We start from the raw sequence: 14,284 nt of genomic DNA on the forward strand, positions 1-14,284 counted from the left end.
ATTGCCCTTCCAAGACGCTCTAACAGTCGGCGCCGCTCTGTGGAGACGGAGACCAAGGCTGCCTCTGGCTGGGTGTGTGGTGCGAGGCCTGGCTGGGGAGCCCAGGGCCTGGGTGGCCTTCTCCATTGTAAGGAGGTGCATCTGTTGGAACTCGTCAGGTGCTGAGCTCCAGGTGAACCAGCTTGCAGCTTGTGAAAACAACAATGGTAAATTATGTGCAGGGCTTTAAACACCAAGGTGAAGTTTGTACCTTACTTTAAAATGCATCCAAAAAATCATATGGACAGGTGAATAAATACATAATAAGGAAAGTATAGTCAAATGCCAACAGAAGGATGTTCCAGCACAACTCTTTGAGCTCTTCTGTGCATTTCTAAATCTTCATAATAAAAGCCCAGGGCAAAATCCCATCGCTTTGAAGACCTGACTCACAGGACCCGTTCTTGATTCAGTAGCATTTGTCCTCAGGTTTGCAAGAGGGAGAGCAAACCACTAGTATCCAAGGGAGCTTGACACAAACAGCTTTGATGTCTGGTTTCCAGGGAGCAGTCATTCGGAAAGTAATATTAAAGTTCTCTTGGGATAGATTGCTTAAATACTGAATCCTAAATGCATAATTTTATGAAATTCTTAGACTCTGGTGTGTTCCTTTTGTTTGCTTTGCTTGTTTCTGATTTGATCTATACTCTACACAGAGTAACTTCTTAACAGCAGGTGTTTGCGTAAGCCAATGTGCAGATCCAAACCTCCCCAGTTTCGAGGATCACATGGTACAGCAGACATTGGCTAGGTGCCCTAGCATCAGTCACTTTCTCAAGAGCAGACTTTAATGGGAGAAAGCTGGAAGCTCCTATCTGTGGAGAACAGTTCTGGGAGATCAGTATCATTTTGACCATTTTCATGTGTGAAGGAAGCCTGGCTCAGAGCTCAGGGGAGCGGCTCAAGGTCATACGTGGAGGAGTTGGAGGAGCTGCTCTCTCTGGGCTCAGGTAAAAGACTCCTCGTGCTTTTGCCTCAACTCTAACTGGTTTGCAGTTTTTATTTTACTAATTTTGTTAGTGGTCTCACATTTGAACTTTCTCATGGCTATACACTTGTAAATGATATATTTAGTATAAAGATAGAGCCCAGATTATACTTTATTTCAATTAGAAAACCTGGACCTGTGTGTGTGTGTGTGTGTGTGTGTGTGTGTGTGTGTGTGTGTGAGTCCACGTGCATTAGGGATCAAACCCAGGGTCCCATGGATGCTAAGGATGTACTCTACAAGCCAGACAAGTTGGCCCATACCTGTAATCTTTGTACTTGGGAGTCTGAGACAGGAGGACTGCAGGTTCAAAGACATCCTTGGCAACATATAGAGACCCTCAGAAACTTAGCAAAACCCTTTACATAGTGAGACACTGAGAAACCTAGAAAGACCCTGTTTCTAAACAAAACTTAAAAATAAAAAGGGCTGGGTGGGTGTATGTTGGAGTTAGAATTTCCCTAGATTCAGTCCCCAGGACCGCAAAACAACACAAAGATGCTCACTGCACTCATCCTGGACTAGGTCACTCTGGCTTTCATCCTAGAATTCATCTACCGCTGTTATCTCCTTTGTGTGTACAGAAGGAGAAGCCTCAGAAGAAAGCCTTATAGTGAATCAGTTTTATGCTTGGGTACTTAACCCTGGATAATTATCAAGATTAGCTCATTTTGTTTTAATCAAATAGTGTATCAACTGCTTCCCTATTTGCAGGAATAGATCTGTTTATATCAGTTGTCCAGTTAATGCCCAAAGTGTTTTATCAATCGACATTCACATTAATAATGTGTAATGTTGGTAACACTTTCCAAGTACAGTATACTTTTTTTCTGAATATAAAAATGACTTATCCTAATTGTTGACAATGAACCATCTTGAACTTTTGTGCAGGGTGAGAGGTTAGGTTTCATTGCATTTTTGTATGTATGGATAAGGAGTTTTCCAACACCATTGTTGAAAAGGCTGTCCTTAGCCAGGCATGGTGGTGCACGCTTGTAATCCAGGCGCTTGGGAGGCTGAGACAGGAGGATCGCACAGGTTTGAAGTCAGCCTCAGCTACTTAGTGAGGCTTTCAGCAACTTAGTGAGACCCTGTTTCCAAATAAAATATAAAAAATGTCTGTGAGTATAGTCCGGAGGTAGAAAGCCTCTGGGTTCCACCCCAAATACCACCAAAAAAAAAAAAAAAAAAAGGCTCTCCTTTGTGTATGACTTTGTGTATGTCTCTGACACCATTATCAAAGATCAACTGGTTACAGATATGGGACTGATTCATTAGAATGGAAGGGACCTAGACAAGGCTAATCAGTTAGGATGGAAGGGATCTGGACATGCTGACTGGTTAGGATGGGAGGGGACCTGTCTGTTGGGGTGCCATTGGATAGGTCACATGTTGTTTGCAGAACTCAGTACCTGCATCTGTGGTGACATTGGTAAGCACCGCAGAATTGTGAAGTCAATCCAGCCTGTACACAATGTAGAAGAGTCACAGGACTATCCATGTTGAGGTTGACATCAAAGAAACTGGTTCTCTGGGCAAAAATAGAGCCCAGCTATGATGGGTGGAGCCCAGTTATGGCTGGCAGTGCTGTGGAATCTTCTTGCCTCTGCAGAGAGGAGAGGGGCTCAAGCTCTCACTGTCCCCAGCAGCACCACAGACCATTGCATTTGTGCAAGGACGTGGAAGAGAAGCAGGGGCAACTTTCCAGAGTCAAGGGGATGTGTTGTGTCTGTGCACACATGTGCAGGGCTGCAGCCCCATCATGCCAAGGCAGACCAGAAACGCTCTTAGAGTGATTCCCATGGGAGAGAGCAAAGAGGCCTATAAAATGGAAATGCGTGTTTGAAAATCATTGCTGAAGGAAACAGGAGACACTGTTGGAGACAGTGCTCACTCCATGCACTGCTCTTGCTGAGATCGTCAAGGTGGCGCCTTGTGGACAAGGCTGGGCCTGGCCGTGGCTGAGTGTTGCATCCAAAGCCAGAGGCCATATTTCTTCACGCGTGATAATTTCGGTTCAAAGTGCAGCCCCTTAACAAGTTCCTGGCTTCAAAAGCCCCAAGTCTCTTTGTTTAGCTAGGCTTGCTGAAACACGCCTTTCAAAGAGCTAGATGTGTAAATATCACTGTCTTAGGACCCTCTTCTTTGCTTTTAAATATTGGTGCCTGAGTGCACTTCTATAGTCTTGCCCCTAAATTTAAGATGTTTTCTCTTTTAAGCTGGGTATCTTGAAACACCTGGGAGCCACGGACACAGAGCTATGTGCCAGCAATTCTGCCAGCTTATGCTCAGGACGCAGAGTGTGCTTGGTGGAGGGGCACGTGGATCCTCACTGGCTGAGTGCCCTCAGTGTTGTGTTTGTGTGTTTGTTATTTTCTAACTGTTCCGTGACTAGACCTGCGCTTTGTTCTCGGATGCATTTGGTTAGAGGAACACGCCTGATCTCTAGCTAGGGGCTGTTTGGTTACACCCTTGTCTTCATTTTTCAGGTGTATGAGGTTGTGGTGAGAAAATATAGCTGAGTGCACAATACTTTTGTAAACATTCTTCAGACTCACAATAATGTGGCATGCTAACATCACAAAACGAAACATTCATTTCAGTTACCAACTCAATTTGTAATTATACTCTAAATATCTTGTGATATTCACTACTTATCTACTGGCTTCTATAAACTTATCCTGTCTTAAACACTTTCATAGTTTTATTTAATCCCCCTTGAATTTTTAAACATTTTTGTGTATTTAATATAATATAGTTTCACGTGTTAGAGGAGCTTCCTCTTATTATGATTTATATATCATATAAGCTTATATAGCCATTGTCATAGCCTTAAAGGGTCCTGTAATGAGCAGTAATACTCTGTCACTAGAGCTCATGACGTCAGCAAGCACTATTCTGCTTTAATTCTCTGCCTCTCTCATGCTTCATGAGGTGTTTTTTTTTTTTCTCTCTCTGTTCTAGTTTGCCAAGGCACCAGTAACAAGCTCACCCAGCTGGGCACTCTTGAAGATCACTTCCTGAGCCTCCAGAGGATGTTCAATAACTGCGAAGTGGTCCTGGGAAATTTGGAAATTACCTATGTGCAAAAGAATTACGACCTTTCCTTCTTAAAGGTTAGTCCTATGAATTTCGTTGCCCTACCCAACTATAAGATAAGTCAATGTAAGTAGATAAAAGGCTAGTTAGAATTTAATTTGAGATGTGTATATTTTTTCTTGTGGTTTGAGTTTGAGGGAACTGCAGAGGAGTTTTGTGAGGCCCCCTTAGCAGCTGGGAAAGATGGCTGGAGAGGACTAGTTTGCTTGCTACCCTCAGACCCCTATCCAGGCCATAGCCACCTCTTCCATCACAGTGTGGGCATATCAGCTCTTCAAAAACCAAGTTGAAGATATAAACCCCTGTTTTATAGCATGTGCCTATAGCTGTCCTCTGAGTGTGCTGGATACCAGGTAGAGTAGGAGCCTCACATTTCTAGGTCCTGTTTGTTACAGTGATATTTGAGAACTTGCTGCAGGTCCTTCTTTCTCTCTCCTCCTCTCTCCTCTCTCCTCTCTCCTCTCTGCGCTCCCCCCTCTCCCCTCTCCCCTCTCCTCTCTCCCCCCTCTTCTCCTCTCCTCCCCTCCCCTCTCCCCTCCCCCTCCCCCTCCTCCGTCCCTCCCCCCCCTCTCTCTCTCCAGTTGTGTTTGCTGTGTGTTTTACACTGACAGACCCCTTGTGTGTGCTAGGGTGGACTTAGGCATCCTGGGTCCCTTTAATTCTTGAGTTCCTTGAGGAGAGAGGACATTTGTGTGCTCTATCCCATCAGACCATCCAGGAAGTCGCTGGCTATGTGCTCATCGCCCTCAACACCGTGGAGAGGATCCCATTGGAAAACCTGCAGATCATCCGAGGAAACGTACTGTATGAAAACACTTTTGCCTTGGCCGTCCTGTCTAATTATGGACACAACGGAACCGGGATGCGGGAACTGCCCATGAGGAACTTGCAAGGTTTGTGTTAATTCCTGGAAGACTTTAATTCCTTCAGTTCTCACATACAGAGTGTCAACTATGTGCAAGCTGCAACAGATGGGAGTTATAAGAAGAGGGTAGATACTGGAATAGAGGAGGATTTCAGTGGGATGCCAGTTCTTCTATGGACTAGAAGAATATTTAGAGGGTTAGTAGGATGTGGCAAAGTAAAGTAGTGTGACCAGATGGCCTGACTGCTGGCCTCATCAGCGGGAGTGCAAGTATGAAAAGGGGCACAGCTATGCCCTTCTCCTCTGGGGATTCAGTCCCAACACCCCCAGCAGGTGCCAATAACCTCGCTCGTACCAGACCCCTGCACGTGCTGTATTTCTTTCCGATGCATACTTAACTACGATAGTTTAATTTATAAAGCAGGCCTCATAAGAGGTTTGCCAACACGGTGAATAGTAACGCAGAATAGTTATAACCAGAACACTGGAACAACAGCTGGAGGAATGTGGTTCCTTGCTGTTTCTCTCCTGTAGCAGTAATTTTGGTCTGCTGTTCACCATGGTGATGGAAAGTGTGGAGAGCGAAACTACCCTAGAGGGAGAGCAGCTGTACGTGAAAATTCTCCCGCGTTCAAGACACTTTTGAGTACTGCTGTACAGAAAATGGAGTAGGTTCAGAACAGAAAATGAAGGTTTTCTAGGAGAAGTTGGTATTCTTGCAAGTTGGATGCTTTGGAGGCTGCTGAGAAAGGAAACTGTGGGGATGGTAGAAGAGACAAGAAGTAAATTTAAAAAGCACTGGAGGTCAGAATCATGGCACTACCACAGCTGAGTACAGAGACCAGGGCAGCCCCAGATCCATACCCCCAGGCTCTACCCTACCCTGTGCCCCACAGTTCTGCAGGGCTGGCCAGAAAGGGGTGTGGCAGAGGCAGCCCCGTCTGCAAGGACAGGAGCCTAGCAGATGTGGGGCACCAGGACATGGGCCATGCATTCAGAGCCCAGCAGCACTCATCTCCTGGGCTCTTGGTCTGACCATCCCATAAACCACCTAGAACCTCCGGGCCACCACCAGGTGTTCCCCCACCCATGCACATGTTTCTGAGCTTGTGCTTTGTGCTGTGCTCACCTGTGGCAGGCTTGTTTTGTGAAACACCTTGGTACATACGCTCTTGTGTGCCTGGCTCACCAACATCGTGAAGCAGCGGCAGGCCAGGAGCCCGCCCACCTCCCCCTTTGCTCTCCAGACAGAACACTCTGCGGCACGCCCCTTCCTGCCTGGGCCTCAGTTTCTTCACTTTAAAAAATGTGGCCACATACTTACTAGCATACCTCGCAGGTTGTTGGAAGGACCAAGAAACTTGCAGGGAAAGCTCGCCGCGGACACTCACATCCTCAGTACTCTTTCTTTTTTCTTTCTTTCTTTTTTACTTTTTTTTTTTTGTAGTACTGGGTATTGAGCCCAGGGCGTTCTATCTCTGAGCTACAGCCCCACCCCTATGTTTTATTCTTTTTATTTTTGAAACAGAGTCTCACTAAGTTGCAGAGTGCCTTAGTAAGTAGCTGAGGCTGGCCATGAACCTAGATCCTCCTCTCAGCCTCTCAAGTACTAGGATTACAAGCGTGCACCACCATGCCCAGCTTCTCTCTCTCTCTTTTTTAATATGCTTGTCATGTTGACCGTGACATGCATGCACACAGCACTTGGGAACCCCCCTCCCCGCCTCTCCATCTCCCCTACCATCTACTATATGTACACGTGTGAAATACCAAAGTCAATCTCAATGCCATTTCTAAGCCCAGCTTGTGGGCCCATGGGCCCAGATTATTCAGTGTAGGACTTTGGCAATCAACCTGGCACCTGCTGCAGAAGTGAGCGCTCATTGAATGTTGGGTTTAAAAATAAAAGGCTGACGAAGGAAGTGGCACCTGAGCCTGTCTGCGCAGGCATCTGGCCACAGGCATCCTGCCTCTCGCCCTGCGTGTCCAGAGCTGGCCTCTGACTGTCTTGTCCACATGTACCTGGCTCTCAGTGGCCCCGATGTCATCCCTGACTGCCACGCCAGGACTGCGCATGGCTCTCTCTGGCCTCCGGCCTCCCTCCTCAGTTTCTTTCATTCTCTGCCACCCCTTGAGAAGGCCATCCGCTGCCCTGTGTGGCTTTGCCCAGGGTCTTCTGTCTAAAGGGAGCTGCCAGCAGCTCTCCTCTCACTCCTCTGAAGCACATTACTGAGCACCTCCTGGGAACTCTGCCCAGCAGCCCTGAGATCTGCCCTTCCTCCGCAGTTAGTACTTTGTGCACATGGCAGATCCATCCGTGCTGTGTTGGCTGCATGGTGTTTCATCTAGCTAAGGTTGCTTGTTTCTGCGCTTAAATGCCCATTGTCGGGGAGGTCTTATGGGGATAGCAGGCTCGGGCTCACTGCCCCCGTGTCCTCATGGCCGCCCTGAGTGCAGGGACGTCCAGCTTCAGCCTGTCCATCTCCCTGGGCAGACCAGCTCAGAGGCCAGCAGGTGTAATCATGTCTTCATGTCTTCATGTCTTCATGTCTTCAGACCCACATGTCCAGGGTTTGTGCATGAGCCCCTCTGTGATGCTAGGCTGTGTGTTGCCCAGTCTCTCCTGGTCCCTGCTGGAGTATTCTCCACCCCCAACATCTATGTCCTCCAGTTCTTCCTCAAAGCAATTGCACGGTCATGACGGCCTGCACACCTCAGCGTCTGCTCGTGGCTTCATCCTATATACAGATTCCTCTCGCCCTTCCCTCCAGAGAGGACTCTCAGAGGCCCCTGGGTGCGTGCTGAGTCAGGGCCCCCCATCCTGGCGCCGATTCTGTCGTGCTGCCCTGTACCGGCACCTGGCCACTGCCCCTCTCACCACACAGCACAGCCCCAGAACCTCCACCACACATATGCAGGCCATCCCCACTCCCTCCCTCCTGCAGTCCTCAGTATCTAAGTGTACTTCCAAGCCCAGGTCAGGAGGCATCTTAGCTCTTCAGCACTGTGAACTCAGTACTTGTCCGCCCCAGCACTCTTCTCTGTAGGGCTGAACTAGGGGCTGTAGTTTGCACACTGTCTTTTTAAGTCTTTTTTTTTTTAATTGGTGCATTTTAGTCATACATCTTAATAGCATACTAGATGGTGAAGGCATATATGCACACATCACTCAATTAGTCCCTCCCCAGTTCCCTCCCCATTCCCGCCCCCTCCCTCCTCATGTTTGGCTTTGATTGACTTTTATGTGTTTATGAATGCACATTAGGGAATTTTCCTCTTCTCCCCTCCCATCCCCTCAGTTGGGTTGCCTTATTTGCTCGTCTATAGTTTCTCCTTCTTTGTCTAGAGTTCCTCCTATGACCCATTTTCTCCCTAGATTTCTCGTATTAGGGAGAGCATCAATTTTTTTATATTTTGTGACTGATTAATATCACTTAGCATAATGCTCTCCAGTTCCATCCATTTCCCTGCAAATAATTTTGTTTTTCTTTAGGGCTGAGTAAAATTCCATTGTGTACATATGCCATAGTGTTACAGTTCATCTATTGATGGACATCTTGGCTGGTTCCATAGTTTGACAATTGTGAATTGTGCTGCTCTGAACATAGGTGCGCATGCATTAGCTTGATAGTTTGGTTTCCATTCTTTGGGGTAAATGCCTGTGTGAGTTAGAACATGATCATCTACTCACAGTGGTTCCATTCTTGCAGAAATCTTGCATGGTGCCGTGAGGTTCAGCAACAACCTTCTGCTGTGCAACGTGCGGACGATCCAATGGAGGGACATCGTTGATAGCCACTTCCTGAGCAACATGTCCACGGACCTGCAGAACCACCTGGGCAGCTGTGAGTGGCCACACAGCTTCTCCTGGCTCCGTGGCAGTGGGCAGTGGGGCTGGTCAATGTCGGGGCAGGCCAGGCATGTTTAACATTAAGTCATGTCCACCTCAAACACGAATGCTCGCGAGCACAGCATCTGACCGTCCACGCCTTCACGCAGGTGTCACCACTGTCCCTCTGCCCAACTCCATTCACCTTGCAAAGCACAGCGCCCATTAAACAGCGACTTCTCTCCCTCCTCCCCAGGCATGGCTTGGGAACCTTGGTTCTGAGGTCTGTCTTTGTGGATCCAAGGCCCTGGGCCTGCAGGGCTGGGCCCACGAGGCATCTGTCCCTCTGTGCCTGGCTGAAGGCACAGTGCAGTTCCACACAGCCTCCTACCTTGAGTCCAAAGTTTCCTTCCTTTGTGGGGCTGAGCAGGATTTACCCTGTGCTCGATCACATTGTATTTGTCTGTTTATCTTGGGTGGTTTCTGCCTCATGGCCAGACAACCCTACTGTAGACATGTTGAGTGTTGAGCCCCTGTTATGAATATATACTTCTACCATGTTCCCTGCATGGAACCTACAGTGTCTTCAGGAAACTGAATTTTTTATTTTTTTCAGTACAACATTTGTTTTCTTCATGAGCTCCAGGTTAGTGTTTCCTCCGCTATCTGGTGAACAGTGGGGAGGTTAAATTGTGCCATGTTTATAACCGAGTAACTGGCACAGAAAGAAGAAATAATAAGGGGAATGGAAATCAATCAGAGATGTAGAAGAATATTTTTGCACAGAATATTCCTTGTAGTCTTATTTATAATAAAGTTTGGAAACAAATTATATATCTAAAAATAAGAGGAAGATTGATGAGGTACATTATGGTTTAGCCATGCTGTCAAAAATCACATGGGGAGAATATTTAAGGCATGAAAAAGTCATCATGGGATTTTATGAGTGACCTTCAAAGCAATGTATAGTGTGATTCTAACACACATTTCTGTATGTCTCCATTGGTTGTTCCTGCATTAGTTTCATTTCTTTTTTTTGCTTTTTCTAGTATCCATATTTGATATAATGAGAATGTGCTTGTTTTTGTCACCAAGAATTATTAATAGAATTATAAACAGACCTTGAATTCATTGGCTGAAAAATATTTTCCCTGTTACAGAAAGATCATTTCTTATTTTAAATATATTTATATTATACAGCCGTGACCTACGTCATTTGAATAATATGTTGAAGTATAGGGTGAGAAGTAAAAAATAACATCATTTCACTGTCTAGACAGAACTTCTTCTGACACATTGCTGTGTTACTTTTCTCTTTCTCTGTGTGTCTCTGCTCTCTCTCTCTGTCTCTCTGTCTCTCTCTCTCTCCTTCCTCCTTTTCACTCTCTCTCTCTCCCTCAACCCCCCTTCATAAGTGCAGCACACCTCCACACAGTGTCTGACCTCCTGTCTTCCATGACTGCTAAGCTGGCGCCGAAGCTCTGAGTGTTTTAATGCCCTTCCTGTGGTGGCAGTGATAAAAATTGTCACTCCTTTTAGCAGGGTGTCCTGTGTCCTGGTTCACTAGTCCCTTTACAATTGCCAGCTCTTCCATTTGAAATCCAAATTCTTCCAGCAACTAAACTGTTCGTGACCTTAGGAGATAGTCAGACTCATTTAGGCTGTGATAACCTTCATTGTGAGAGGTGTCTGTGTGGGCTGGGGTGTAACTCAAGTGGAGTGTTTGCTCAGCCTTCATGCGGCCCAAGATTTGGTCTCCAGCAACACCACACACACACACACATACACACACACACACACACACACACACACACACACACACACACCTGCATGAGTGCTGGGTGTTCTCTTTTTAACAAATTTGGTGGTCAACCTCTTCTTTCTCAATAGATCTAATGCTTTGGATTTCACACTTCTCAGTGCTGATAAAAAGAAAATAAACCTGACTGAGGAGATTAAAAACCTTTGTAGCTATAACTTGCAACTGAATAATCATAAAAATTGCAAAAATCGGATGATGAATTGCAAAGATCTCCAGAGAGTGGCTTGCAAATTATTAGCTAAAGTGTGCAGTAATTTGCCCAGTGATAAGCACTATTAACATGTCCACCCTTCAGGCAGCACCCTGAGAATCTCCAGGTTTGGAGGAGAGGCTTTTTTTTTTAATGTGTAATGATCTAGCATCCAACCCACAAATATCCCCAAATGACTAGCCCACTGCATCACTCAGGACCAAACACAGCAAGGATGTAGTGGGCACCTACTGAAGGCCCAACACATTAGACACTATACACTCGTGTGGCTGATGCCAGAAAACACTCCAGGATAGACACATTTGGACTCTAGGACCTTGGCTCCACTCAAGTCCTCACTGATGTTCCTGTGATGGATCAGTAAGTTCTGGCTGCCTCAGTTTCCATAGCTGAAATGGGGAGAAAAGCAGTATATGCTTCATTTTTTTCTTATAGAGGGGTCTTATCAGTTATCCTACAAACCAACCAGCCAGAGAATAAGAAATGTTAAAGTTTTTCTTTATTTCTAGAACATGACCCAGGGCGGGGGAAAGTGTCATTAGTTTCTGATCTGTTTGTTTTACTGAGATATAAATTTGACTCTCATGTTCATGTTTCAGGCCAAAAGTGTGACCCAAGCTGTCCAAATGGAAGCTGCTGGGGTCCCGGAGAGGAAAACTGTCAGAAACGTAAGTCAGGGAAATCTCTGGGTGACCCCCCTCTCCCCTGTGAGCAGGGCCCGGGGACCAAGGTGTGACTTACCCTCCTCCTGTGAGCACAACCCCAAGGCAAGGTGTGACCTCCCATGCACCTGTGAGCAGGGCCTATGTCAAGGTGTGACCTCCCATGCACCTGCGGGCAGGTTCCTAGGTCAAGGTGTGACTCCACTTCTCCTGTGAGCACAGCCCCAGGTCAAGGTGTGACCTCCCTTCCATGAGGAAGGTCACTCAGGTTGCTTGTGGCTACCTGTGGATGCCAAGGAATTGGGCCATGGAATCCCCAAGTCCATCCCTTCCCCTCCTCCCATCCCGTGGGTGGTCTCCCTGGTGTCCCTCCCATGCCCACATGGAATCCCAAGTCCATCTCTTCCTCCCAGCTTGTGGGCAGTCTCCCTGGTGTCTCTGCCCTGGCTTCTGCTTACAGTGACCCTCCTTCTTTTCCAGTGACCAAGATCATCTGTGCCCAGCAGTGCTCTGGACGCTGCCGGGGCAAGTCCCCCAGTGACTGTTGCCACAATCAGTGTGCAGCTGGCTGTACAGGGCCACGGGAGAGCGACTGCCTGGTGAGCCCATGCCCTGGCCCACAGTGGCAGGCTGTGCACCAGCCCAGTGTGCGGGTTCCTGGGGACCACTCGTGGGTTGACGCTGCAGTGGCAGAGTGTCTGCAGTCGCCCTGTCTGCACCACGTTCTGGGCCACCTTGGACTGACTGTGCAGCCTCTCTGTGTGGTGCCTCCCAGGACGGCTTGCACAGTCCACTGTCTACACTGCTGCCCAGCGGAGACACCAGGGCTGGTTGGTGTCAGTACTGGGTCAGTAGCAGGTATAGGCAGGCCTGCCCTCCGCTGGCCTCCAGAGCATTCTGAGGCAAGGAGAAGATACTGAAATTCCAAAGGCTGAGCATTCTAGACTGATTCTAAGGTGCAGATCCAGGGAAGGGGCTAGGAGCCCCAGGAAGAGGCTGGGATGGTCCACCCTGTTCCCCAGAGACCCCTCCTGCTCAAGGTTTTCTGCAGTTAGACCATAAGTCCTAATTTGCATTCACAAGTGTCCTTTATAGAGGACCCCAGATGTAAATAGAGCTATAATGCTGCTCCACAGTTACCAAGGTTTTGGGTGGGCTCCATCATTATCTGTAAATCAATGGAGACCTGTTTTCTCTGATCTTGACTCGTGCATTATGATAGCTATGACAGTACATTTAAAAACATGTGTGCTTGTATGACTCTGCTGAAAGCATTTTGCTAGAAATTCTTCTTTGATTGGATGCTTGGGCTTTCTGGTCCGTCCTTCCTTCCTTCCTTCCTTCCTTTCTTCCTTTTCTTCTTTCTTTCCTTCTTCCTTTCTTTTTTGATTTCTTTCTTTTTTTATTGGTGTAATGTAGTCACACATCTTAATGTGGTACAAGATTGTGGAGGCACACATGCACATATCACTCATTTAGCCCTTCCCCTACTCCCTCCCCACTCCCTCTTCCTCCCTCCTTCTCATGTTTGGCTTCCTGATTGACTTTGACATGTCTGTGAACATACATCATCACTCTCTTTCCCCCTCCCATCCTCTCAGTCAGGCCGCCTTAATTTGCTCATCTACAGTTTCTCCTTCTTCCTCTAGAGTTCCTCCTATGACCCATTTTCTCCCTAGCTCTCACACAGAGAGAGAATCCAATGCTTGACTTTCTGTGTAATCAGAATAATGCTGAGCTGGCATCCTGAGGCCCCTGCCCAGGGTGAACAGCCTGCCCCTCTGCAACAGGTGTGCCGCAAGTTCCGGGACGAGGCCACCTGCAAGGACACCTGCCCGCCCCTCATGCTCTACAACCCCACCACCTACCAGATGGACGTCAACCCCGAGGGGAAGTACAGCTTCGGTGCCACCTGCGTGAAGAAGTGCCCCCGTGAGTTTGCCCTGGGAGCCGCCTTGGATTACCTTCGGGTGACTGGGTTGCCCTCCTCTTCACACAGGTGACCCTGTGCCGGTCAGGTGGAGGTGAGGGGCCAGCTTTGGACCAGGAGCACCCAATGGTGGCTGCCCAGGAAGGGGCTGCTGGGCCGTGGGCAAAATGTTGGTTCTGGTGTCCATGAGATACACTGTCACCCTGCCCACAAGCGAAGGGCCAGCTCAGTGGTCCAGGATCCGATTGTCTCTTCATCGCAAAACCAGGGTCCTTGGGGCCATTTCTCTGCCGGGCTCTTGAGTGGAGCTAGTATTTAATAGACATAAATTAGACAGTGGAGCGGCGCCGCCTTCGTGAGCCAACAGTGTCCTGCCTGAGGAAAGCTCTCAGGAGCATCACAGAGTCACGTGTTTTATCTCAGGGGCTTGGGTTTGGGTTTTGCCTGTCTATATTTTATTCTTCTGGGGGGGGTGTCTGGAAATGGCAGTGTGCATGATTTCCACAAAAAGAAAGTGAAAGGAAATCTAATTGAAGAGTTTAATAAACCAATCTTGATTGTTAGAAGAAATATTATGAAAAAATCATAAAAGAACAACTGGGAGTGGATATTTTGCCCTCTGGATTTTTACACATGAAAAAGTATAAATTCTGTACAGAAAAAAATAAGACAGAAATATAATGACCGGACATCATAAGGTAAATGGCAAATTAAGATAAAACAATTGTTGTGGCTCAGTCACAAATAGGATCTAAGTTCTTTATAGAGGTTTTAAAATGCACAGAAATAGCTGGGCTTGGTGGCACATGCCTCTAATCTCAGCTTTGGGAAGGCTGAGG

The 14,284-nt window shown here is 47.3% G+C and overlaps 1 protein-coding gene across 2 annotated transcripts in view; it reads left to right on the top strand.

Annotated features, from left to right (window-relative positions):
- Positions 1-14,284, top strand: part of EGFR (epidermal growth factor receptor) — a gene marked incomplete at both ends in the record, with an annotated part of 149,717 nt that overhangs the window by 95,021 nt on the left and 40,412 nt on the right. For both annotated transcript variants that reach the window (XM_080700855.1, XM_080700856.1), the window contains 6 exons: positions 3,992-4,143; positions 4,836-5,019; positions 8,702-8,836; positions 11,453-11,521; positions 11,996-12,114; positions 13,306-13,447. In XM_080700855.1, the coding sequence (XP_080556981.1) occupies positions 3,992-4,143; positions 4,836-5,019; positions 8,702-8,836; positions 11,453-11,521; positions 11,996-12,114; positions 13,306-13,447 (801 nt within the window). The remainder of the gene's footprint in view (positions 1-3,991; positions 4,144-4,835; positions 5,020-8,701; positions 8,837-11,452; positions 11,522-11,995; positions 12,115-13,305; positions 13,448-14,284) is intronic.

Source organism: Muscardinus avellanarius (assembly GCF_963383645.1).
Source record: "Muscardinus avellanarius genome assembly, chromosome: 9".
NCBI lineage: Eukaryota > Metazoa > Chordata > Mammalia > Rodentia > Gliridae > Muscardinus > Muscardinus avellanarius.